This window comes from Aulonocara sp. 'chitande type north' Nkhata Bay, linkage group LG1 (genome assembly GCF_057382095.1).
Source record: "Aulonocara sp. 'chitande type north' Nkhata Bay isolate Kocher_YH1m ecotype deep benthic linkage group LG1, A_spYH_male_GT1.1, whole genome shotgun sequence".
In the NCBI taxonomy this organism is placed as follows: Eukaryota; Metazoa; Chordata; class Actinopteri; order Cichliformes; family Cichlidae; genus Aulonocara; species Aulonocara sp. 'chitande type north' Nkhata Bay.
Window position 1 is genome coordinate 38,979,260 of NC_141344.1, and position 25,776 is coordinate 39,005,035.

The 25,776-nt window shown below is 41.5% G+C and overlaps 1 protein-coding gene across 1 annotated transcript; it reads left to right on the top strand.

The window, feature by feature from the left end:
- The first annotated feature begins 1,269 nt into the window (after positions 1–1,269).
- On the top strand, positions 1,270–25,237 carry LOC147339525 (uncharacterized). Its single transcript, XM_086295268.1, has 10 exons — positions 1,270–1,368; positions 3,680–3,950; positions 7,129–7,549; positions 11,432–11,539; positions 13,911–14,107; positions 14,920–15,119; positions 15,201–15,259; positions 17,108–17,275; positions 20,638–20,865; positions 22,717–25,237. Exons 2-10 carry the CDS (start codon positions 3,687–3,689, stop codon positions 22,857–22,859), a joined length of 1,788 nt encoding a protein of 595 aa, XP_086151394.1. The 5' UTR covers positions 1,270–1,368; positions 3,680–3,686; the 3' UTR covers positions 22,860–25,237.
- Positions 25,238–25,776: the final 539 nt, after the last annotated feature.

Below are 25,776 nucleotides of genomic sequence, written 5' to 3' on the forward strand. Positions count from 1 at the left end.
AACAACAGCAGAAATGCTCATCGTGAGATTTCATAAATGGGACCAGTGGGTTACATCAGGGTAACTACATTATATATAACTACATTATATATAACTACATTATATATAACTACATTATACAGATGATGGCTCCCACATATGCTCTACCACTTGAGACAGCTGAAAGAGCCTTTACCTGGAAAAGTTCATTCATGGAATTCTGGTTGAGTATTCTTGTTTGTCCTTATGTGACATTAGGAAATCTGCTGCCACCCAGTGGATAACAAATTGCCTTAAAATGGGACTGCTCTCATTTCTAATGATTTTATTTTTTTTGACATAATATCCCACATGCTCAACTAAGCATCCGTGCACTGTTGCACATTCAGCAGCTGTAGTAGGAAGGTAAGAACATCCTCTCCTTGTATCACTGGCTGCTGAGCACAGGCAGCTGCTGTTCTCTGCTTAGATGTTTTTATTATCATATAACTGCTAATAACCACATACAGTTCTGCCACTTTATTTAAACCTCACTGTATAAATTATTCTTTTTCAGACACTTAGGGTATAATCTTTGTGATGCACTGGATCCTTTTTTTGTGTCCTGATAATTGGCACATAGAGACAAACTTTCTTATTATACTTTAAATCAGCCATTCCCAAAGTCAAGAGTGCTGTGGCCCACTTAAAATCCTATGGAGTCCAAGCGATATTACATCTCCACTAATCAAAATACAAGAAAAATTAATGTATTTCCTTAGGGAACAAAAACTATTCTAAAAACATAAACAGCACATGAACAATGATAACTCACACGCTTTACTGAAGTTGTGTTAGTAAATCATGCAATTCTTTCTGTCCTGTACACAGTTTGCGTTTCTCCACTGCAGTCTCGTCTTTCTTTTTTTGTGTGCAATAAAAATACATGTAATATCCATTTTCCTCGTCCGTGCACAGAAACTGAAATGGTCTGGTTGTAGCACAAGTCAGGCAGAAGAAAAAAGCATGGTTTGATGGTTAACCTTCTATACCTGGTATGTTACTGTAATATATTACTGCATTTAATACAGTTACACATGGTATTGCTGGCCCGCACTAGTAATCAGAAACGATCCTATTAACAAACACCTGTGTGATGATGTGGAAATCCACAGACGGAGTTTGGGGTGTATGTTAGTTTAACCATTGTGATTAGCTAATCAGGGCCGATTTTTAAATCATTTTATTTATTCATTTATTTATTTATTTTCCCGTATATTCTAAGTTTCGTGTCCCTTTAAATGTCCATGCATGTCCGCGCTCCGCCCACTGGAGAACTAAACGCGTCAACTGTTGAGGTTTTTGGAGAGTTTGTGCTTTCTTGCGTTCTTTGGCAGTTTATAGGACATGGTAAGTTAAGAAACTGCAATGTTAATTTCTTCTGCAGTTATCTGAGGCGTTAGTAATAAATCTGTCGAGCGAGAGGAAGTTTAGATTGAGGGCAGGAACGGTGTTATGCCCAAAAGTCATCGACTGCCATAAAGGGTTTTGTTTTTATGCGTTATTTATGTCACTGTGACACTTTGTACCCGGATTAAAAAAAACAGGGATGCATAAAAGTCACTGCTGAAAACTGATTGCAGGATCTAACCTGTGACACGAATGTTGTTTGAGGCTTAATCCTGAGAAACAAGTTTGACAGATTTCAGCCCAACAAGTTGTTTATAACATTTGAACAACTTGTTTGCAGCTGAGGGAAAAGTGCATTGTGGCGAAAAGCGCTGACAGCATATTAACGTCAGACAAAACGGTTTCGCTCTTTTAGCTTCTCGTCTTCTTTTTGGGTTAATTGTGAGAGAAATCTGTGACCCGAGCAGCTGAAACGCTGAGCCTACACGTTGAAGTCGCTGTAACCTGTTGGCAGCTCTGATTTATTGCTGGTACGTCCGGTTATTGTTCCCGCACAGTTTTTTTCGTTTTCCCGTTTTGTGTGTTTGTATTTTCGGCACACGTCTGCGGTGGTGTCGGACAGCCGCTCCTCATGTCTTCATATTCTTCTGTTTCGTGTTTGTTTAATGTTCAGCAGTAGTTCTCGAGGCTTTCGCGTGTTTCTTTGGGAATTGGCTGCTTTTTCACTCATTTTCACTTCAACCAGTCAAACCAAGTTGTTATCGTGTCTTTAGGCACTTACTAGACTGTTGTTACTAGAAGCCTGTCACAAAGTAGAAGTTCTTCTCATTATTTGAACGTATGAAAAATACCGGCGATAACAAAGTTTTGATGGATATAAAATCTTATTTTTGATTTGAGCAGTCTGTATTCTGCATTTCAGTCAACTCCAGCTGCTGTCTGTTCTGTCTGTTGGTCATTTTGGAGTTTGTGTAGAAGTAGTTCTGTTCATCGGCACATTTCTTCCTGATGTTTCTTGTTATTTTGTAAACTGGTGGGAACAAATGTGGAATGGGGGGAATGTGGAGGGAACGTTGTACAGCTGGTCCTGAGGTAAACTGAACAGATTGGTTAGAATTCGCAGCGGGACACAAAGAACAATACACAAGGTGCCACAATTCACACTGCATATCAGTAAAATCAGCTGTTCCCTCTGTAGCACAGCTGCTGACCCTGATGTATGCATAGACTGTACATAAAAGAAGGATTGGGGCCACTGTGACATCACTCATTTGTTTCTGGCTTCCAAGTTTTAAGCTCCACCCTTCATGTGTGTTTTTATTTTTTTCAGTTATTTGGAGTCTTAATTGGATGAAAGCATGGACTGCCAAGTTATCGATTCATGCCTTGAGGCGACTTTTGTTGTGATTTGGCGCTAAAATATAAATAAAATTGAGTGGCATTGAATGTTAACTACCCTGATTAGCAAGCTCCAGCCATAAACTGTGCTTGAATACTGTAAGTGCTGAGTGACAGACTAATAAAACACTGACCACAACCGAAGTACAGATGTCTTGGGTTGTCTGTACCACACAGCAGATCAGTCTGATAATTACATTAAAAGGCTCCAACGGGCACCAGCAGCACAAACAGCGAGTTCCAGTTCAATGACCTCGTTTACCTCGTTTACAGCTGCTGTGAACAGAATAAACAGTTTGTATTTTTGTAGCAGGCTGTAAACTTTCTCTGTAGTGCTTTATAGTCGGGTATTTTTACATGGGAGTCTCATTTTTAGAGCCATAAATGGAGGCTTCAGCTTGTTTATGAGGCAGTGAGAGTGAGGGTATAAACAAAAAGTTTAGAAATGGTTTTTAAAGCTAAGAATGTCATCCACCCCGATGGGTAACTTCGTAATCAGGTTCTAAATCAAGAGCTTGACAAAAGCCTGGAAGAATGTTTCAGAAGTTCTCTGCAGAGATGTTGGGTCAGCTGGACCGGAGCTACTTTATATAGAAGATATACAACAGCTGGTTTTGAGCGAAACTCAATTAAAGGCTTCTGATCAAGCTGCTCTTTATTTTTTGTGGAGAACTAAAGCACATATTTGTTATACAGCAGGCACTGCTCATTACATGACTAATATCATCCCAGTGACTGTGGTGCTGGAAGCATCAGATAGAAATCTTCCTGATGTGTGAGGAGTGTGTTTTGGTGATGTCTAACCTGTAAACATGCATTTTGGACGGACCATAATTCCCGTGTCCCCCTCATGCAGACGAGATCTGATCTGGTCTGAGGTGAAGTCATTATCATTTTCCGTTTCCTGACCCAGAGTGAAGATGAATGAGGATGCATTCGAGGTTCCAGAGAGGACCGAGTACCGCTACTTGGTACAGGAGGAGGATGAGGAGGAGGTGCAGTATGTGCGTCACAGACACTACATCAGCCCCTTCCTGGTCCTGTCCAAACGCTGCCTCTTCCTCATCTGCCTCGGCGTGCTCGCTCTGCTCGCTCTGGCCGCCTACCTGGGTTACATAGCCCAGACGCTGCCACCGGGACTCGCCCAGGTGTCAACTGACTGTGGCGACTTTAGAGGAAGATATGTGAGTTTGTACTCTTCATAATATCAGATCTAAAATGTATTGCAACCACTTTTCAAAAACTACTTTTTAATTCATTTAACCCTCATTTCCTGAAGTCTGTAACTGTAATCCTGTACCAAATGTAATCGTTAACCGAGCTTAGCCTTGCTTTCACTTCCCCAGGATGCTGCAACACACAAGATTTGTGCTTCATCTGCAGAAATAACAAAGTAGAGCTCGTGATTGAATTTGTGTCTTTTTTTCTGTGAACACGAGCTGGCTGCTGCAGGATGAGTTTCATGCAGTCAGCGCTCAGCTCAGTTTATTTACATTCAGTTATTTTTAATGATCATTTTCGCACACTGAGTATTTTTTTATGTTTCTCAAAAAAAAAAGAAGAAGTTTGTTTAATAAACTGCTTAAAAGCAGTAAAGGAACATCAGCCTGACTGTTTGATGGTGGGTCAGGGACACACAGACGTCTATATTCTAGACAACAGCACCCGGATCAGCTTCGAGTATTGGGGTGAAATCCAGAACCGGGTCTCAGACCCTGCAAATTTTGAAGCCATCCTGATAACCTTCTCCCACCAACGATGTGGAGATCCAACCCTTTTAGATCCAATTAAAATCAAGACACTTAACTCATTCACTGCCATTGACGTCTATAGCCGTCAATGGCAGTGAATGAGTCAATGGGTTTAACTCATTCACTGCCAATGGCTGGCAGTGAATGAGTTAAAAAGATGCTCTGGAAAAGAGTAGAATTCTTGGAACAGAGTTTAATACAATGAATCATATGAACAGCAGGAAAAATACATACAGACATTTAGCAAGAGAATACATAGCAGAAAGCAAGCAAAGCAAAACCCCGGGGTGTACAGCCTTAAGCACAGACAAAAGAGCAACACAGAGACGGACACAGAGAAACAGCAGAGGGGAAAAACGAGCTGGGGGTGTCCTCTGGTCATCTAATATATAGGGACCAGTATCCCCGCCCCCTGCTGCTGGGTAACTTTCCCACCCATCCAAACACAGCTGCAGGGGTCAGGTAGCGGCCAAGGTCTTGGCCAAAGGCCAGTCAGGACTCTGACTACCCCTTGCTCTGGCTTATCACAATAGGTCATGACACGGTCAAACATCACACATTAATCCTAATTATTAAATCTTACACAGCAAGTGGCACAATCTTATAACATATAATCTTATAACTACATAGGTTACATGCTTTCTCATATATAAAACCACTTCAGTGTGGGTTCAAAGTGTGTGTGTGTGTGTGTGTGTGTGTGTGTGTGTGTGTGTGTGTGTGTGTGTGTGTGTGTGTGTGTGTGTGTGTGTGTGTGTGATTATATCGTATGATATTTTATTGTGATGTGTTCAGGATCTCTGTTACATTGTTAATGTTTTGGTTGTGCTGCATGAAAGACGTTGAGTGTGTATTAGAGAAGGTTAGTTAGCTGGAGAGTGAGTTATTCAGGCGAACTCTCAACAACATCAACTGCCCTGTTACTGTAAAACCTTAATAAACCTTGGTGAAGCAAAATGTATTGCTCTTAAGACTCTACATGAAAGTTAAAATATATATGTTCAGTGCACATAGATATATAGTGTATCAGGGCTCTAGACTAACTTTTTGCCATGGGCGTACCGGTAAGCCTAACTTTAAAAAGTTAGGCTTACCGGCACAAAAGTTAGGCGCACACAAATTTTATAATAATTTATATAATATAATGTGTTTTTCTGGATACACTGTGCTTTTTCAGCATTCAAAGATTGATGACACCGTGTCAGAGCACTGGCTATGAATTTCAGAAGGATCAGGCCTTAACAGAAAAGTTAGCAATAGTTCTTTTCCTATTACAGCTACATCCACTTCTGTCGTGCCTAGGCTGCTCACTAGGGCTGGGTATCATCACTGATTTCTATAATCCATTCGATTCCGGTTTTCAAAGTCCCGATTCGATTCAACTTAGCCTCAGACAGTCAGAAATATTATAATTCTGATCATTTATCAGTACTGACTTCATCAGAATTGTGAACATCACAGCAGATGCCTTTGTGTGAAAGTAACTGAGAATAAAACACAGAAAAACATGAAGGAGATTTTCCTGGTCTGGCTTTTTATAGCAGATAACCTTAAAAATATTCTACAATGTTCTGCACATAAAGTTTAAATTTCTTCAGTATTGAATAACAGAAAAAAATAGGCTTTCTTGTCCGAGGTCATTTAAGTGAAAAAAAGAAAAGAAAAAGACAGCAGCCACAGCGCTGTAAACAACGGTAGACTGGTGGGTAATAAGCGAATGAATAATACAGAAAACAGAGATTGGAGACGGAAACTGTTCTTGAAGTACAGAGAGAGATAGAGAGAGAGCTAGCTGTGCATGAAGTGTGATTTTAATAGTCGTGGAAGCAAAACAGCAAAATTCATGACGACATTGATCAAATGTGAAGCGCAGTTTGCTGCTTTTTTTGCTGCTGGCTCGGTGAATTATGGTTGGAGAGACAAAACCTGCAGCTCAGAATCAGCGCAAAAAGACGTAATCACAGCGCGGACCGGACGCATCAGGATCGCTAAGCTCCGACAGCGTGTCCGTCTACGGGCCAAAAGACAAAGTTGATTCTGATGCGTCGGGTCCGCTCTGTGTTTACGTCTTTGTGTGGAGTCCGTGTACCTGCTCTCATTTGCTGTTTGTTGTTGAAATAGTTTTGTGAGCTTTAATCTGAGAATCTGGCGTTTCTGGCAAAACACAGTTATATTTAAAAGTCGATTCAGGATTTAATGAATTGATATCGCTTTATTCAAGCTACTCACCTCCCACTTCCACCTGCACTTTCAACTGGACCACGGCCAATCAGAGAGGTCCCGCCCCTTACTATCTCTGATTGGTTTAGTCCACGATAGGGGCATAATGTGTGTCTGTTGTTGACCACAAGGAAGGTTGCAGATTTTTTTTTTTTTTTTTCTACCCGAACATTTGGTCGCACAGGTGCAACCAAATGTTTTTTTTTAGTCGCACCACTGAAAAATTTGGTCACATTTGTGACCAAATTGGTCGCACTCTAGAGTTACATAGTTATACATATCACACAAAAATCCACCACAGTGCAGTGGGTCCTGGGATCCTCCTCCAAAACTCAGATCTTCAGGAAAGTACAACAAGTATGCTCTGACAGTTTTAATCTTTTCTTTGTAGAAAAATGGAGCCTACTCCTTTAAAGGCATGTCCTACGCTGCTCCACCTGTTGGTGGCCTGCGCTGGGCTCCTCCAGTTGAACCGGTATGCAAGAGTGGGGTTATCGATGCGGGCCACTTTCGCAGCATGTGTCCTCAGGTGAGGCCCTTGTCGAGCACGGGGAAGGTGATGGGCCAGGAGGACTGCCTGTTCATCAACGTTTGGACCCCCACCCTGCAGCCTGACGCCAAGCTTCCCGTCATGGTGTGGATCCACGGAGGATACCTGCACATGCTCAGCGGAGGAGAGAAGGGATACTCGCCTACGGAGAAGCTCGCCGCCGACACAAAAGTGGTTTACGTCAGCTTCAACTACAGACTCAATGCCTTTGGCTTTCTCGCCCTACAGATGCTGAGAGAAGGTTCTCCAAGAAACACCTCAGGTTAGTCGGTGATGCACAGCAGGACGAATGTGGAGTGTTTTACTGCAGCCTGCAAACAACTGGCTGCATGATATTTGTAGCCTGAAGCCTTAGCTGAAACAAGCTAATGAATATACATGTTCTGTAAGACATTTGTTAGATATCAGGAAAGGTTAAAGGAGACCTGTTCAACTCTTCCAATTTTCTGACCCTTATGTAACCTGTTGCAATGGATTTTGACATGATTAATGTCTCAAATAATGAGGTCACTGTGCATACAACTCTCCCCTGTGAGCCTAAAGGCTTCACACTAAACAAGCTTTTCCTACGTTTGCCTCTGTATGTTGTCAGTGACAGAGATCTCAGCACCACAATTATGTCAGCGCACAAGCCCCGCCCACTGGCTTTTCATACCTTTTATTAGTTTTTTCAATGATCTGTAATATCAATGACCTAAAATGAAGCTACGACACAGATTAGATGTCACGATCTGCGAGGCAAATTGTCGGGATATGAGCGGAGCGTGGACCCAAGTGCAGGCAAACGGAGACCAGAACGGATAATGACAAAAAGTGAGTCTTTATTTTGGCTGCTACCAAACTACAAACAGGTGGAACAGGGAAAGCTAAGAAAACCTAAACTGGGAAAAACTAAGCATGGAATAACACCTGAAACTAGAAACAAGAAACTTGAAAACCTGGAAACGGGATGGAGAGCAGAGGTAATCCGGGGGTAACACAAACTATATATACACAGAGAGAAACGAGGAAATGGCGTACAGGAGGGAGACACAGCTGATCCTCCATAAACATTACGACACAGGGAGGAAGCAAAACAGAATACACTGACATAAGACACAGACCTTCAAAGTAAAACAGGAAACACGACACAATACGCAGCCGTGGGACACGGGAAAAGTACAGAGTAGACACGGGAACAGAGACTAACACAGGCGAAGATAAACACAAAGAGAGGAAGGACTATAATCACTAAGAACTAAAGGAAACCAAAACTATGAACAATATATCAAATTGTAAAGTCAGAAATACAAGTACTGGGTCGCAGCCCAGTACAGTGACATTAGAATAAAGTGATAACACAACAGCTAACACTTCTGAAAAAATGTAGTTCTTACAGAAGAAGAACTTTATGAAAAGTTGAAAATTAAGTTTGGCATTATTTGCACTGAAATATAGACGGTATAAAAACAGACTGCTGTGAAATAGACTGAACAGCTATTGCCTAAATTTTAAACTCGACCTTGCAGCTCAATACAAAATCATAGAAATGCATTTAACCTCTGGGGGGTCCTAGAAAAATGCATACACTATTGGGCTTAGAGCCACAAATCGACCACGCCATGAAAAGTGCCATAAAATATCTATATATTAATATTTTTTTCCACTTTAAATTAGCCAATCTTTTAGACCTACTTCTCCTTGAAATATTCATATCAAGTTTTAATTACATTTCGCGGATTTTAACCCTTTATATCCCGGTTTTGTCACATGGCCGCACTGTTTTTTTAGCCCCAAAAAACAAAGAAATCAAATATTTCCCAAAAGATACAATTCCAAGTCCCGGACTCCCGAGTACCACCAACATTCGGAAGATGGCCCATTATTTGGTTGTAATGACCGTGGAATGGGAAATAGCGTTTATAATGGGTTTCAATGGGGCACAAATCGACCACTAGGACCAATAGTGTAAGTTTATCTGTAGCTCAGCCACTGAAGCTAATTTAAGGGAGTCAGACTGGAATTTTGAAATATATGTAACCAGACTTTTTTTTGGAAAAGTTGGCTATATTCCGTTCAACACAGTGCAAATGGCGTGTATACGAACAATGAAAAATGGCACAAATCGACCCAAGACCACCCAGAGGTTAAAAAAATATTGTAATAGTAGATCAGTCCAAGTTCATTATCTTGTCCACCTCTGCCTGAGCGCTCCGCACAGTCCTGAAACCTTGGCTACCGGGCTGTGGATTTCACTTCGTTTTTAAGCATCATATCAGTTCTCCACACTCTGGGCTCCCTGCTCAGTTTAGCTACGTTCCCCTGCTGCTCTGTACAGACAGCAACCTGCTTGGTTTTCCACACGCTTGGTCACACACTGCCCGCTCTGCTCTGCATCCTCAGCCCGGCATTAATTATTCATATTTTACCTAGCTACGCTGCCTTAAATTCATTTATCAATCAGCTGTTGCTAGCTGTGAAAGGAAGAGCAGCCTTGTGTTGTTGTGTAAACGGGCGTGTTGCTAGGCAACCCAGCATGCCATAGTAATGGTTTTGCAATAATTTCTGTGGGGTAAAGATGACATCCTCTGCAGTTCTAGGTATAAGTGGTCATGTTTTCTTTTCGCAGCCCAAAACTCCATATTTGATAAATGAGCCTGAAAATACGAGCTTATTCCAGTATTTTCAAAATGCACAAATCTCCAGTTTAAGATGAGTAAAAATTATTTGACCTGTCAAAGTAACTTAAGGAGACCAAGAGTAGAATATAAAGGTGTAGCTGATAATTATTCATCGACTTTAAATATAATCTGAAACTATAAAAATGGAACGTGTATCATTGTACTGTCTTTGCCTCGCAAAGTGGCTTGAAGTAACTGTTGTGATTCGGCGCTATATAAATAAAACTGAATTGAGAAGCCTGCAGTGAGATGACCAAACGTTGGGTATTTATAACACGTAACAAAGATCTGAATATTAGAATTTTGAGGTAACACTGAAATATGATGCGTGATAGATTATACGAATCAACATATTTAAATCAGATATCTGTCCGACTGACTTGGAAAGCTAGATCGGGTCATTTCGGTGCTTTTGTGACAGCAGACTGATGAGAACACAAAGAGATGGAGAGTGTGAGTTTACCAACAGCAACACATGACAAGTCTGTCCACTTGGTCAGAGTGGTACTTTCACCTCATTCACTCTGCTGTCTGTGCTTACTAATGACGTTTTAAAACCACTCCATCGCTCACACAGTCTGGCTAACAGCCTCTAAACTACAAAGCCTTTCCCTGTCACCATCGACCGCACGGTTAGCGTACGCAGCTGGCATGCGATGTGGAACCGAGACACAGCTTGCGCTCCGTCTTCAGGCCCGTTCTCATTATTGTTTGGTTCCCTCAGAGGTGAACCGTGAGCCATTTACTAAACAAATAAAGTGGAATAAAATGCAGCCGAGTTTGAACAAACAAACCTTTTTACATGCTCAGTTAAAGACCCTAATTAGCGTCGTGGAGTTTCAGAAGTAGTGACACTTGCAGGGAGCTTTTAACGGCTTCTGTTAGGTCGCTGCAGTGCATCGTGTGGAGTTAAAGAAGTTCTAATGGCTGTAGTGTATTTTCTTACAAGCCATTTACCACTTAAACCGACCCTTTTAATATTTATGGTGTTTACATTGTGCTCCCAGTTAGAGGGAATGCTGAGAAGTCCATAGCCTTCCATTAAGATGTGTATACTTAATGAATGCTAATGCGATCTTTATAAATGGAGCTCTTTCCTAGGCTTCCTCCTGCTTGTTTGCATTTTTGCACTGTGAGTCAAGTGGGTCATTTCTGTTACGCAACCCGAATAAGCCCACTGTGACCTTGATGTGACAGAGCCTTGCGTGACACGATGGTGTGATGGCAGGGCACACGACTCCTTTTCGGCATTCCAGAGCCTCCTCTCTGTCCTCTTCACTATCACTGCTCATTTTTAATAGTTGTAATCATCCCCTGCCCCATTTCCTCGCTCCCTCAGCTTGAGATGAGTTAAATTTAGTTCATGCTGCCAGAACACCACAGAAAGCTGGTTTCTGATTGAGAAAATAGGACATCAGAAAAAAGGCTGCATCAAAACCTGACTAATCGATCTCTTCTCAACTCTCCCCTTCCCTCCTCTGCAGGGAATTATGGCTTCCTGGATCAGATCGCAGCTCTGAAGTGGGTTCAGAAGAACATCCGTGTGTTTGGAGGAGATCCTGGCAAAGTTACCATATTTGGACAGAGCTCAGGTATAAACAGTATTAAAAAAAATCATTAAAAGTGTCATCGGGACATGCTGTGACACATGCAGTCTCAAACTTACCCTAAAGGATTGAATGTTTTATGTCTGTGTCCTAGAAAAGATTCGATCTAATTAAAAGAAGAGATAAAATATATTAACAGGAACACAGATTAGATCTGTCATGTGGTGTTGTGATTATAAAATATAACACTCACTTATGTTTTCGAAGTTACAGCAGTAACTCACTTGCTAGTAGAGAATGTGCACATTAAAGTTATTTATAGTGAATGCCCAAAGCAGTTACAGCGATTTGATCAAATCTACAGAAGCATTAAAGACACTGCCAGAGTCGTATAACAGTTATTTAAAAGACAAATCATGTTAAGCACTGATGTGCTGGTAGTATTTTGGTCAGTATTGTACTGCGAATGAACGCAGTGTATACTGACATAAAGAAAACTGTCATTTGAAGTAAAAACAAAAAACTGATAAAAAGAGATGGGTGTGGCGTCAGTGTTTTCCACAGTATTATATTGTATTAATGGCAGTAGCAAGTATACTTTGTATACCTTATGACCATATCATTTAAACAGGGCGATAATCAAACCGTCTGCAGTGGTAGACATTAGAGTCCTGTGGAAGTACATGGTCACTGCTTAAATTTGATTGAAGAGGCTAACTGGCAGCTAGGTGATGCTAATGAAATGCCCTTGATTAACTGATCATTGCTAAAGTATCTATAAAAACAGAAGCTGTGGCAGTTTACTGGTTTGGAGTATTCAGGCGGATGTTACCAGTGTCAGAGTCTTAGCACCCCAGCAAATTTATCCCTGGGTCAAACCCTCTGCCAAAGCTCAGAGAAACTGTAGAACACCAAAGAGCTACACTTCAGACTCAGTTGGCTTCACGAAGTTTGTGACAGAAGAATTAGAAAAATATTGAACAAAATGGCCTTTTTAGAAGGGAAAACGGCAGCAAACCACTGAACAAGAGCTCTAGAACAATTTACTAACTGCGGTAACGTATTTTCCGCACTATAAGGCGCACTTAAAATCCTTTAATTTTCTCAATAATCTACAGAGTGCCTTATGTATGAATTCTGGTTGTGCTTACTGACCTCGAACTGATTTTATGTGCTACACGGCGCTCAAAAATCTGTCAAAAATGTTTTAGTGCGACTTTGGTAAGCTACGAAGCCGCACCGCTTGATCAGTGTTGCCAACTCCTCAGGAAGGAAAATCGCTATTGGTTGTCCTAAAAGTCGCCAGATTTGTCGCTAGTTGCGTTTTAGAAAAAAAGTCGCTAAGGGGGTCTGAAAACTCGCTAAATATAGCGACAAAGTCGCTAAGTTGGCATACTGCGCTTGATGGATTGTTGGAGCATCGTCAGGTGCCTCGCGGAGTAATCAGTGTCCTAAACTCCATCTTCTTCAGGGCCCAAAGTCAAACGAACCCTGCAGCATCACTGAGAGTTAAAAACTGTCTAAATTCTTTCATCTTTAATAAAATCATCAGCGTTGCTGCTTTACCAGGTGTAACAATTAAGTTTAACATCCAGGCATTTAACGGAGTTAGAAGTTAGCAGGAAGTTAGCTCGCTGGTTTCCACCTAAACATGATATAGCATGTTCTGACTGAGAGATTTCTGAAAAAATTCAAACGTACACCTCTGCTATCACTTCCAACATAAATGAAGACAGAAAACTAAACAGCAGTGACGTTTGTAGGGTCACTGAAGTTGGGCTAGCTGGTATATAAGGATGTGCTACGTGATCGCTAGCGACACAGCTATGTTAGCATAACATAAACACAGTGGAGGTGGAACGTTAACTCTTTCGACTCGATAAAAGTTAACGTGAGGGTTCCCAATGGTTAGGATGCTGTAAACGGACCAAACTTCAGTGAGGAGAACAACTGAGATAATCCATCCACAATATGAGATTAGGTTATAATCCGGTGCACCTTATGGTCCGAAACATACGGTATATGCACCAATCTGTGTGTGAATGGTGCAGATGCACAAATCAGCAATTTATGACTATGTTCATACCAGAAATTTCAAAATGCCTTTTGCAGTGCAGCCTGATGGAAATGCTATCACAGAACCTAATAAGAACTGCAGAATGCCACAAACCTCAATGAACTGAAGCGATCTGTAAACAAGAGTGGGCCAAAATTCTTCCACAACCACATGAAAGATAATTACTTGCTCCTAAAAGTCCTGAAAACATAAGTGTACACTTCACATCTTTTGGGAGAGTTTGAACGTGCAGGTGCTTGCTATGTTGTCTATGTATTTAATAATAAGGCAAACCAGTAGAACCGCTCCATCACCTGCAACCAGCTGCTGCTCCCATTTTTGTACTTTGCTCTCCTAAAGGTGGAACGTCAGTGTGGACCCTGATGATGTCACCATTAGCCAAGGGTCTCTTTCATGCAGCAGTGGACATGAGCGGCTCGTACATTTACAATGCGACCCTGGAACAAGCCGAGGTGGACAACCTGGCGTTCCTGAATAAGACGGGCTGCGGAGATCTGGCCTGCCTGAGGCGCCTCTCTATCGGACAGGTCCTGCAGGTAGGGGGAGGAGGAGGCAGACAATCCATCCTAACTGGAGAGCCTTGCTGTAAAAAATCTGTGAAAGGCAACGAAGCTATCACAGTAATAAAAAATCTAATAACAGAAAAACGTTAATTTCTGTAATATTCTCCTTAATGTCTAAAGATATCAGGAAATATCTCATTCGTAGCTCATCTATCCAAACGGTTCTGACATTTTGATCAAAATTAAAATTACATTTTTCATTTTGATGGCTCATAATGTCACGTCCAGGTGCCAAAAGACCTGGACATCTCTAATTTTCCTATGCAGTTGATGAATAAATGGGACACTAAATATAATTTGCAGCCATGATTACAGGCAGCTTTCCCTCAAACACCACTGAGCTTCATTAAACTGAGGATCCTCTGATGAGAAGAGAACCTGTAGGTACATGAAGAGCTTCATTTCAACATGACGATGACCCCGGGAGGAATTATGAATAATGTATGTCATGAAATGATGATGACAGCTGAACTTTTAAAACTGTGACAGTCATCAGACTGCAGGTTACTGTTATTAGGTTTTTAAAATGTCAAAGTAAGTGATTCAAGATGCCACTCAGGAGACTGGAAAAAGAGCAGTTTCCGTCTTATTTTACCCCGTAATTCTGTTAAATACAAATTAAAAAATAGTCGTGTTTTATGAAAGCGAAACCTAAACTCACTGTGGACCAGTCGTCTTTACATACATTGTGCTCCTCTCCTGTCCAAAAGAACCATTAAGATGAATATAAGTTTGTTTCCTTCGTCTTGAATCTTATGCTAAAAACAACAAGCATGTATTCCTAGGCCATCCCATGGCAGGAGTACCCCTCCTGGGCAGCAGATGAGATGACTGACCTCCCCACCAAAGGGAAATCCATCGGCCCGGTTGCAGTAGTGGACGGCTACGTCCTCAAAGCGCCCCCTTTTGAGCTGTGGGAGAAGAAAGGAGAGCACAGTGACGTCCCTTTCCTTGTCGGAACAACAGAGCAAGAGGCTGACTTCGCGTGAGTTCACCTGCTTCCGTTTCTCCACATTCAGCTTGTGCTGAGATGAGTCTCCACTTCAGTGCTGTGTTTCCTCCACAGTCCTCCATCTACAAACATCTCCGAGTGGACCTGGGGGGACTACACGTGGTTCGTAACAGGTAACGGCTTTAAAGGGGGTGTAACCCAGGTTTTTTTTTGTAGACGTCTTCTAAATTTATCGCATGCAAGCAACCATGGAGCCACTGTGCTGGAAGAAATGACTGCTATGGTAAAATGGTACATGGCCTGTATTTGTATAGCGCTTTTCTAGTCCCTAAGGACCCCAAAGCGCTTTACACAACCAGTCATCCACCCATTGGTGATAGCAGCTACATTGTAGCCACAGCCACCCTGGGGCGCACTGACAGAGGCGAGGCCGCCGGACACTGGCGCCACCTGGCCCTCTGACCACCACCAGTAGGCAACGGGTGAAGTGTCTTGCCCAAGGACACAACGACCGAGACTGTCCAAGCCGGGGCTCGAACCGGCAACCTTCCGATTACAAGGCGAACTCCCAACTCTTGAGCCACGATCAAGGATTCTCTCAGAGATTGTAGCCACTTGGCTTCAGGGAATTAGACCAAGATCAGGGTTAGTGCTTTGTAGTTTGTAGTGATGGTTGAATGAAGTCACAGGAGGCTTGGGAATTTGATTGAGAATATTTGAATCATTAATGAATCAATATCTTTACAAACATGGCCCAATAAACATGCCTGTGTGTGTGTATTGGTTGCACCATAGAGCAGCGGTCCCCAACCCCCGGGACACAGTCTGGTACCGGTCCGTGAGTCATTTGGTACCGGGCCGCAAGAGTTGAGGCTCCGGTGTGAAATTTATGGTTTTCAGGGTCTTTTCCCGTGATGAAGCTGTGTGTCTTGTTTTGAAAGAAATATTTACGCGTTACCATAGCGACCAGAGAGCATTAAGGTGCAGAGAGGAGGATGTTACTCTCAGTGTTGTTGGCGCATTTCAGGAGGACGCTGCTAATAAAGTTACACAATTACACAGTGAATTCGCGTTTATTATTATATTTACAAAATACCACAGTTTTTGTCTCGGTCATATCATTTTATTTTGTTGTATTTTGTTGCACCTTAATGGCCGGTCTGTGAAAATATTGTCTGACATTAAACCGGTCCGTGGCGCAAAAAAGGTTGGGGCCCGCTGCCATAGAGTACCCTATGGCTGCAACCTGCAACCAAGGAAATTTTGAGCATCGTATACTTCTCAGGAATCCATTTCACCTTGCTACTGCTGGGCGTCTCCAGCAGCTACTCATGGAATACAGAATTTTGCGTAGTGATTAGCCACGCCCCCTCTCTAGGTCTGTGTGACTGGGGCTTCAGGGAAACGCTGGTAACAGAACCTTTATCCTAAATATGAGAATCATTCATTCAAACAAGGTCAGTCTCACTTACACTCTGGGTTTCCTAGCAACACATCTAAAAGATGTGAATCACATGATCACATGAAAGGTTGTCAGGATAGGCAAAGAACAAACAGACTGAAAGAAATTTCCTAAAATATTAGTAAGATATTGGGCCTTAAAGCAGACCCAGGCTTTCTACTGTCTCTACTTGTTAAAAAGGAGTTCTTCCTCCTTACTGTTGCCATGTGCTTAACATTCAAGGTTTTTTTACTGTATATTTTTTACCTGATCAGGTAAAATTATTAGCGTGGAGGAAAAAGATTTTAGAAAATAAGGTTAGGTGTGCTCTATAAAGTACCATGACAGTGTAGCCCATTAAGAAGTCAACCACGCTCTTGACACTGAAAACTAGGCTTTACCTCACTAAGCCCAAATCCAGTTTCATAGTTCAGGCCACTGTTCTGTTTGATTGCATCCTGCTCACTGACGTATGATGCCAGGGACTGAAACTGAGTTTAAACAGGAAAATCTGTGTAAGCACTTCACATGATAACATATTATGTGGGGACTGTATATGTCTGTGTCGTTTTCCTCTCAGCTAAACTTAAGTCATTCGGCGACGGTCTCGTCAAGGAGGCGTTGCGGCTGTATCCATCTTCAGCCTGGTGTCCAACCAAAGACCGCTGCCCAGAGAGGTCCTATACCACCATGGTGTCTGACATCAGGGTCACCTGTCCCAACAACGACCTGGCCCAGAGGGCTGCAGGTAAACTCATGGATCACTGAATAATATCATGATTATAATAATAAAATTGATAATAGGTTCTCCCATAATAAGAGCTTTAACCCAGATGTGCAGTGCTCAGTGATGATTAAGTGGCAGCTGGAAAACCAGCAGGGTGGATCATCTAAGTGTTTTGAAGTGGAGGCCTCACCATGGTTACTGCAACTGGTTGAATAAAGTTTGACCAATTTCTGACTGAATTGTTATTTCACAACACCCAATTTCCATCTTAGGCTTCACTTTGTCTCCACTCTAACCAGTATATGTGGGGGATTAGAGTTGAGTCTCTCTAACCCAGACCTTCCCAAAGTGTGGGGCCCGCCCCCTAGGGGGGGTGCAGAGCCATGGCAGGGGGGGTGCAGGATGAAAGGGGGGGGGGGGAACAAAACGCTTGGACACTGCTAGCACAGGCGCCTACAGAAACGCAAAGCAGGAGATGAAGCATCGCTGAATATGTTTCCAAACCAACTTCATTCTAAGCCAAAGACTAGAAAATATGGTGAAGCATGTCTGCCCTTTGGCTTCACCTGCACAAGTGCCGAGGTAGGTCTCCCTGCAGAATTGGTTTTCCCAGCGCTGGGCTGTTTAAATCACGGACGCGGGGGGGGGGGGGGGGGGGGGCAAACATTTTTCTGTAAAACAAAGGGGGGCCCAGCAAAAAAAGTTTGGGAACCACTGCTCTAACCAATCACCACATCAGTCAAGATTCAGTCAGCACGCTTAGTCAGCATACTGGTTTATACCCTTATTGTAAGAGGCAGAGGAAGTAAAAGCTGTCTACCTTTCCTTGGCTGCAGTGCTCAGCTTTAGTCTTGGCCATGGCCCTGGTAGCTGCCCTCTTGCAGCACACTGTCTTTTCATTTATTCTAGTTTGGAGATGATGATGATGGATCCCCACACACATTCATTTAGAAGCAAAGATGTGGCTATATTAAACTTTATCAAAGTGTAACATATACAGTACCTCATATTGATAATATTGATCCATCACCCAGAGCAACCCTACTCTGACATGTAGTTGAGTAGAAGAAAATCTAAATATTACAGTAAAAGTATCTGAGAACAGAAGTTATTTGCTTTCTTTGTTTCTTTGCTTTGTAATCTTTACTTTATAATACTTTCTGATATATTTATTGGTTCTTAGTGAGAGCGACAAAAGCTGAGTGTTTTTCTCTGCTGATACCAAAAGTGAAGTGATCTCCGACATATTAGTATAATGTAACACAAATATATGTTACAAGTCGTTTTCTTTTCACAGTAGCAAGCCCCCTTCCTTCCTTTGCAGTATGGCACCATTGTGCTTCGTGTAGGTTTGGTGTCAGCGGTGAAACTCTGAGTAAAGTGACATTTAGCTGTTGTGTGAGGCGACTGCAGGGCATCCTGGGTGATTTTTCTTCCACTTGCTTCATTGGGTTTTTTATCTTGTGCAGCTTGGTTTTTTTTGTTTGTTTTTTTGTCTTTTTTTTCATCTCTCGCTGAGTCACAGTCAATCTGGGCTCGAAATGACTGATAAATGGGAGATTCAAAAGGAACCTACATGTTGGTTTCAGCAAGAAATGAAACATTGCTTGTGGCTGAAATAATAGAAAAAAGCTTTTCAAATAACATTTGACTCTAAAAATGTACGTAACACCAAAAAAACACAGTTAGGTAGGTTTTATGTTTCTTAGAACAGAAATATACCGACTGTATGTACTCACATTACACTTTCATTGCATATTAACATTTTTTGTTGCTATATACTTATTTTCCAACAATTTTCACACGCCCTAATTTGCCAAAAGTATTCAGTCACCCAACCAAATCCCTGAAGGTTCAGGTGGTCTAATCACCTCCGTGGCCACAGGTGCATACACCCGTGCATGGTACCACGATAATACACCACCTGTGCAATAAGCCCAGTCAGGAAATTTCCAGTCAACCTTTAGTGGTATTATAACACAGTGGAAGACCACATGAAATCTTCGAGTGGATGTGCAGAGGTTATTAACTTTCTGCAGAGCCAATCACTACAGACCTCCAAACTTCATGTGCTCGTCAGATTAGCTGAAGAACAGTTCATGGAATGGGTTTCCTATGCTGAGCAACTGCGTCTAAGCCTTACGTTACGGGATGTAACGCCACTGGACTGTAGAGCAGTGGAGACATGATCTCTGAAGTGATGAATGACACTTCTGTCTAGGATGTCACAGGGTGAGAAGCTGGGTCCTTCACAGATGGCCGTTCACTCTCACAGCCTTGTTAGCTAGTTAAGCTAACATGCACGTCTTTGGATTAAGGGAGGAAACTGGAGTACAAGAACTTAACTTTAGCCCCTAAATGTGTCACATGCAGGCAATTTGAAGTTTTAGCTTTAAAAACATGAATATTTCACAGTTCCAGCTGTTTTAAATCTTTGCTGCTTTTCAGGAAGGTTTGGACTGCTGCCCCAAGATTTCACAAGTGAGGGATCAGCAACAGTGTAGCTAAGCTTTTTATTTCATCCTGTCATGAGTGTCGAGAAAGAACAAAAAGTATGAGATGTCATTGGATGTCAAAGATCAACTTTTTTTGCATATAGTTCGGATCTCTGGAGGGAACTTCTATCCAGCTGGTCTTCCATCCTCGCTGACTTGCATCAGAGGTTTTGCAGACACATCGAATTGCTGCTAAAATAATCTCCCAAAAAATGTGTAATTTGAACACTCCAGTGAAAACTCCCCCCCAGACTTGCGCACTAAACGTTTGATCGTATTCATGAATGTCAAGCATTAAAATATAAATCCAAACTAGAGTCGCTTCAACAAAGGCCCAATTAATTAATAAGCCAGAGGACAGATGGGTAATCTAAAACTATTTTTCCATTTAAGTTACTTTTAAAGTCCACGACTCAAACATTCCACTCGTATTCGCTTTAGTGTGTTGGTACATTTATTTCTCATTATATTGAGGAATGATGGTAAAAAGAATGTGGTGACTTTGCCTTTGGCTTCAAGAGACTATTGCAGACATTTTCAGTTTTCTGACACTGTGGAAGCAAAGAAATCATAAAAAAGATGTGAGGTCGCTTCCACCTGTGTAATGTCAGCAATGCTTGCGTAATTCAAAGTTTCTTTTGTCGTAAGTGTTTGAAACAAATGTCAAAAGTGTTTTTCACATTTGACATTTGGTTGAAGATTCTTTTTCTTCAGGTGACAAGAGTAATTTTAATAACAACAATTAATAAAGAGGCATTGATGCTGCAACTGCAGGATTTGTTTTCTTTTGTGTTTATGAAGATAGAAAGTGGAACATTTACAGCAGGATACATTTGGTTTTCTGTCATTTTTGACAGTCTAATAAGCTCTTTTGTAACCATTTCTCAGCTGCTCTCAAAAGTCCGGTGTATCGCTACGTGGTGAGGCACACGCCATCCGGACCTGTCAACACGTCCAGCGACCTGCTGCCATTCCCCAGCCGCTTCTCCTTCCACTGTCTGGATGCCGTGGCGTTCTTTGGAGGGCTGGAGTTCATTTTAGGGAAACCTCTCTCCGATAAGGACCGGCGCTTTCAGGATCTCATCACACGCAATCTCGTCAGCTTTGCCAAAACAGGTGAGGGCTGTTTGTAAATCATAGATAAGAGAAGTTATTGTGTGTGTGGAGTTAAAATAGTGGATTCAGGGCTTCAAATAAGTCTTTGCAAGTAATTTCTGTGAGCCAAAACTTCAGGCTAATAGACAAGTTCAGATATCTCTGTGCTTGAGAATGAACAAAATGCCACCTGCCTAAACCTTCTGTTTGCGAGGTGCAGCCAATCAGAAGAAGAGGAATAAAAACAGTTAACTGAGGTGCTACACTTTGTGTTTTAAAAAAAATCAAAGTGAGCAAACCCTACTTTATCAGATGTGATGTGATGATGGCAAGAACCCGTCTTTTTGTATTTGTATTACACATCAGTGTTTGTGCTGCTCGCCCATCTCACTGCTGCCACTCAGGACCAGAAAATGACCCCTAAAATTCCTCTAAGGAGCAGAAGAGAACAATAAGAGAATAGGGTTGCTCTTAGCATCCGAGATAAAAGCAGGTTCCTAACACTAAATGGTGTTTCTCCTTCTGCACATCTCTATCAGCTGACCTCTGTGCCCTTTGTTAAGCAGTGCTCGGAGCTTGCTGATGTTCCTTTGTTCAGAGTACCTGTGAGTTAACTTATAGCTCAGGAGGTACTTTGAACAAATTCAGCAGAAACAATCCTCATCCATCGAAAAATGTGATGTAAAAGACTTTTAGCCTTATGAAGGGCTCATAAGGAACTACCTTGGATTTCTCATTTGATGACTCAGTGTATTAGTGTGACGTGTTTTTTTTTTTTCTTTGCCTTTGTACATTGAAATTCATGTCATCACGGCGTGTCTTTATTAAGCAGCAGCCTCCAATGCTGAAAATGAAACTGCATTACACCGATGGCAATTTGAGGCTGGCTCCCAAAGATTTTGGACTCCGTCGATAGTTTGCCGTTTTGTAACAAATGTAAGGTGGTGAGATTTTGTGTAGCTGATCCACTTGCTTGCTTTGAAGGGTTAAAGCCTGTTTGTGGCTGATTGCCAGCACATGGCTTTTACCCATCGGCTGTGTGCGTGTGCTGCAGACTGTGCCGTATCATATTGTGCACAATTTTACATGAAAGTGTCATATTCACATCATTGCTACAAGCACACCATGTGTTTATATTTTTCAGTGTGGACTACAACAAGAAAAACCCAGGCGTGTCATACCACGTGTCCAATGATTGATTTAGTAAAACCGAAGCTACTCCAACAACCTCCAGCAAAGCACAACGCTTTGAAAAATATCCATGAAAACTGTTCTCACCAAAGGTGAGAGACACAAGCAGGTGGTGACTGAAAAGTTAAAAAATGACTCAAACTAATTCACTTGCTAGTCGCACTCCATATGACACGAAGAGCAAATGCTGGGTTGAAATGATGGATCCAGTTATATGATGGTAAAGGAGAGCTTCGAGTATTTTCTTTTTCTATATCATCAGTTGTTATCACACGTTTTCTCCAGATATTGACATGATTTTGAGGTTATATCGCTCACCCCTTAGCACACTGGTGGACAGTAAATGGTCGGACACACAGAGATGTGGGTTCATCTGAAATTCTGATGGATATAACGTCCACTACTGAGACCCAAGCACACCCTCACAAGAGTGGCTGATACAACAGTGGTGACAGATGGCTACAAAGGGAGCGGGACACACGTTGACTCCACTAATTTCCTTTTTGCATATCACTTTCAGAGGCAGCCAAAAAGGATAAGGAACTGGCCAGATGCAGATTTAAAAAGGAAAACATACTGTACACTAGACTGTGTGCTGGACGAGGGGATTTGACCTCGTCCACCTCCCGCCTTGATACTTTTGTGCCTTCAAGTTACACTGTTTCTCTTTACTCCTTGCAGGTAAGGTGGAGACAAAGTGGTCCGAGTACCCATCAGCCATTGCTTTCTTGTCCGACATCCTTGAGGTGGACAGTAACTACACCTCTCCTCAGTGTGATCTGTGGAGGAAGAACGGCCTGTATGCCTACGCCTGGATGAACTGAGCACAGACGGCAGCTGGAAGTCACTTTGCAGTTTCTCTGCTTTGTCTCTCATCCAGCTCAAATCCCACAGCAGCCGCTGTTAGTTTGAATCCTCAACAGAGATGAAACGTTTGTTTGAGGCAGCGTTTGATTGCTCAGTCTTAAATCTATTATTTTAAAGTCCAGCAACGAGCCATATTTGTGTTTTAAATAATTTCTCACTTCATTCCTAGTTTAAGTTTGTGTGGTTTTTTTTTCCAGTTACATTTCCTATCTTGGCCAGGTCTCCCTTGAAAAAGAGGTTTTTAATCTCAATGGGATCTTCCTGGTTAAATAAAGGTTAATAAATAAATTTCAGTTAGAGGTGCAGGGAATTCTGGCTGATCCACAGGATGTCGCTATGGACCGTTTTAAAACTAACAGCTTTATATTCAAGGAAGCTTAACTTGTTTGCATTAGAGCGAGGTGAGAAAGTCTTAACAGACTCTGGGTCTGCATAAAGTAACTGTACATTAAACTAGGTGTGTAAGTGTAATGGAGCAGACCAATGGGAGCTGCAGTGAACTTGGGTTGTTATGGGTTTCAAAGAAAACATGTTTGTGCCAAATCAATCTGAAACATGAAATGAAGTCCCCTTTATCTGGGTGCAGTCATGTAACATTACTTTAAAACACACAGGAAGTTAAACTTCGCTGATCTGCTGAAAATGTTTATAGATCAAAAACAAGTTAGAACCCTCTTCAAAAACCTCGTGAAATCCACTCGACCGAGGGAAAGTTCTTCAAGTCTGGCTCCTCAGAGCAGTTTTGGAAATATACAAAAGAAAGTTTTTCTTTCCTCAAATTAAGCTTTAAAAAGGTAAAACATTTGGATAAAGGCAGGAATGCTGTTTTCCTCCTCTTTATATGTAATATGATGAAACATTTCTAAACCTGGAGTCTCTAAGAAGAAGTCCCTGTTTGACCGCTCACGCTGTGCAGCAGCTTCTGTTTCTGACCTTTGAATGGTCATCACTGGGATGAGAGCGGGTCTGCAGCTGAAACTCAGCAGCCGTGTCAGCCAAGTCGGACATGAAGCGAGACCAAATTGAAAACAGAGGAAACACTTTGGCCACACCAACACAATCTCCTCTTATCAACTGTGCTAACTGAAAGATTTGCCTTCCTGCAACTTCATCCACTCACAAAAATGAAAATGAAAGTGAAGTGTCTTTCAAGGTTTTTAGAAACTGAAGAGAATCCAGTGCACTCTGCAGATGAATAAGTGTAAGTGGAGACTGGGTCTTTCAGAAAGTACCAGCTGCTCTGAGGGCAGTTCAGAGGCGTACAAGGAGACACATTTGATTTCTTCTTTTTTATAAGCCAGAACATTTCTTCTCCAGCTGATATAAAGCAATAATAACCTTAACGAAGGCTCAGTGTGTCTCTCATCTTTGCAGATTGTTGCTGCTAAAGCCTTTAACTGCTTCTAATGTTTTTAAAGAAGTGCAAGGGTTCTTCAGATCATTTGTTTTCTAAAGACGTGCAAAGTCTTGTTAAATATATTTGAGAATACAAAGGAAGGATATCATTTCACTATCATTTCTGTCAACCTGGAATTTCGGGGTTTGCCAGGACACATCCAGTCCTGATGACTAAAAGGCTTTTCGAGGATTTACTTTGTGTCCTTTATTCAGATTTTAAATGAAAGACTGCAGTTACATTCCTCCTGCTTCACAAAGTTTAGTGAAATCGCAAAATAAGTTAAAAAGAAATGATCTTAATAAGAAGCTTAACGCGACTTTGTAACCATTTGTCTAATGTCCAAAGTCCACTCAGACAGAGACACAAACATAGTTGTTACAGCTGTAAAAGTATGTAAGTACACCCAGGTCATTTTCACACGGACTCTTTGTCTGTATTTACAGAGGAAATATTAAGGTATGAAGGGAATATTTTTAAAAAAGAGATTTTTGCTTTATAATTTCAAGACAAATGTGTCCGTGTTATTGTCAACTGTGAATGTGCTGTTGAGTCACGGGATGTTAGTTTTGAATTTTGTCACTTTCTGCTGTTTGCACTGATTTCAAGCTTGGCCACTGCGAACATGTGAACACGTTTCGTTCTTTGTATATTTGATTTAATTTGTTTTGATTGGTTTTAAATGCTCGCTTCCTTTTGCTCCTCATTTGTTGTGTTGTTATGTGAATCCAATCAGCAGACAGTATGTATTTAAAGATGTACCACATTTCCATTTTAATCAAACGACACTAATCATTGCCATCAGTTTGTTTCTATCTGCTTTGGTTTTGCATCGTGTTTCTGTTGTTTTTGGAAACAGCACTTTGATGATTATATTTGGCTGTGTGTTCATGTGTTGATGTTCACTTTTGTATGTTCAATAAAACTGCATCATGCTGACTGTTGTTAACCTGCTAAACTTGAGGATTAGTATTAGTAAATTAGTATCGTTCTCTTGGTTGGAAGGATGTAAACGTTTTGTTTGTTTGTTTGTTTTTTACAGTTTAATGAATTTCCTGTATTAACTGTCCAGTTTTGTTGATCAATACAATAAGAGTAGCACAAATTACCAAGTCAGAAATAAGTAGACTTAGTAAGGAACCAAGTAAGAAAAAATATAGCACAAGCTAAGGTTTTACATGTGTTTCTTTCTAGAAGCAGAGCAGGAATTTATCTAAAGAGATGCAGCTGAAATAAAATCAATATGTCTTTGATATAAAGGTCTGTTAGAAATTGTCACAGTTGGTGTGCGGTTGGGTAGGTTGAGAGCCATTCACTGGCTAAATCGTGAAAGTTAAGATGGAATACTATTAAAAACCTCTGTCAAGATTCAAGATTTGTATTTGCCATTTGCGCACAGGACAGGAAATGCACAACAGTCCATCCACACTGGAATTGTTGTGCAGAGCTCTCTAGGTCAAGTCACATTTTTAAAAGGT

Bases quoted from the DNA above. Each gene is read 5' to 3' on its own strand.
- LOC147339525 (XM_086295268.1), top strand. From the start codon at position 3,687: ATGAATGAGGATGCATTCGAGGTTCCAGAGAGGACCGAGTACCGCTAC. The intron at 14,108-14,919 runs GTAGGGGGAGGA...ATGTATTCCTAG, and splicing joins CTATCGGACAGGTCCTGCAG to GCCATCCCATGGCAGGAGTA. The intron at 20,866-22,716 runs GTGAGGGCTGTT...TACTCCTTGCAG, and splicing joins CGTCAGCTTTGCCAAAACAG to GTAAGGTGGAGACAAAGTGG.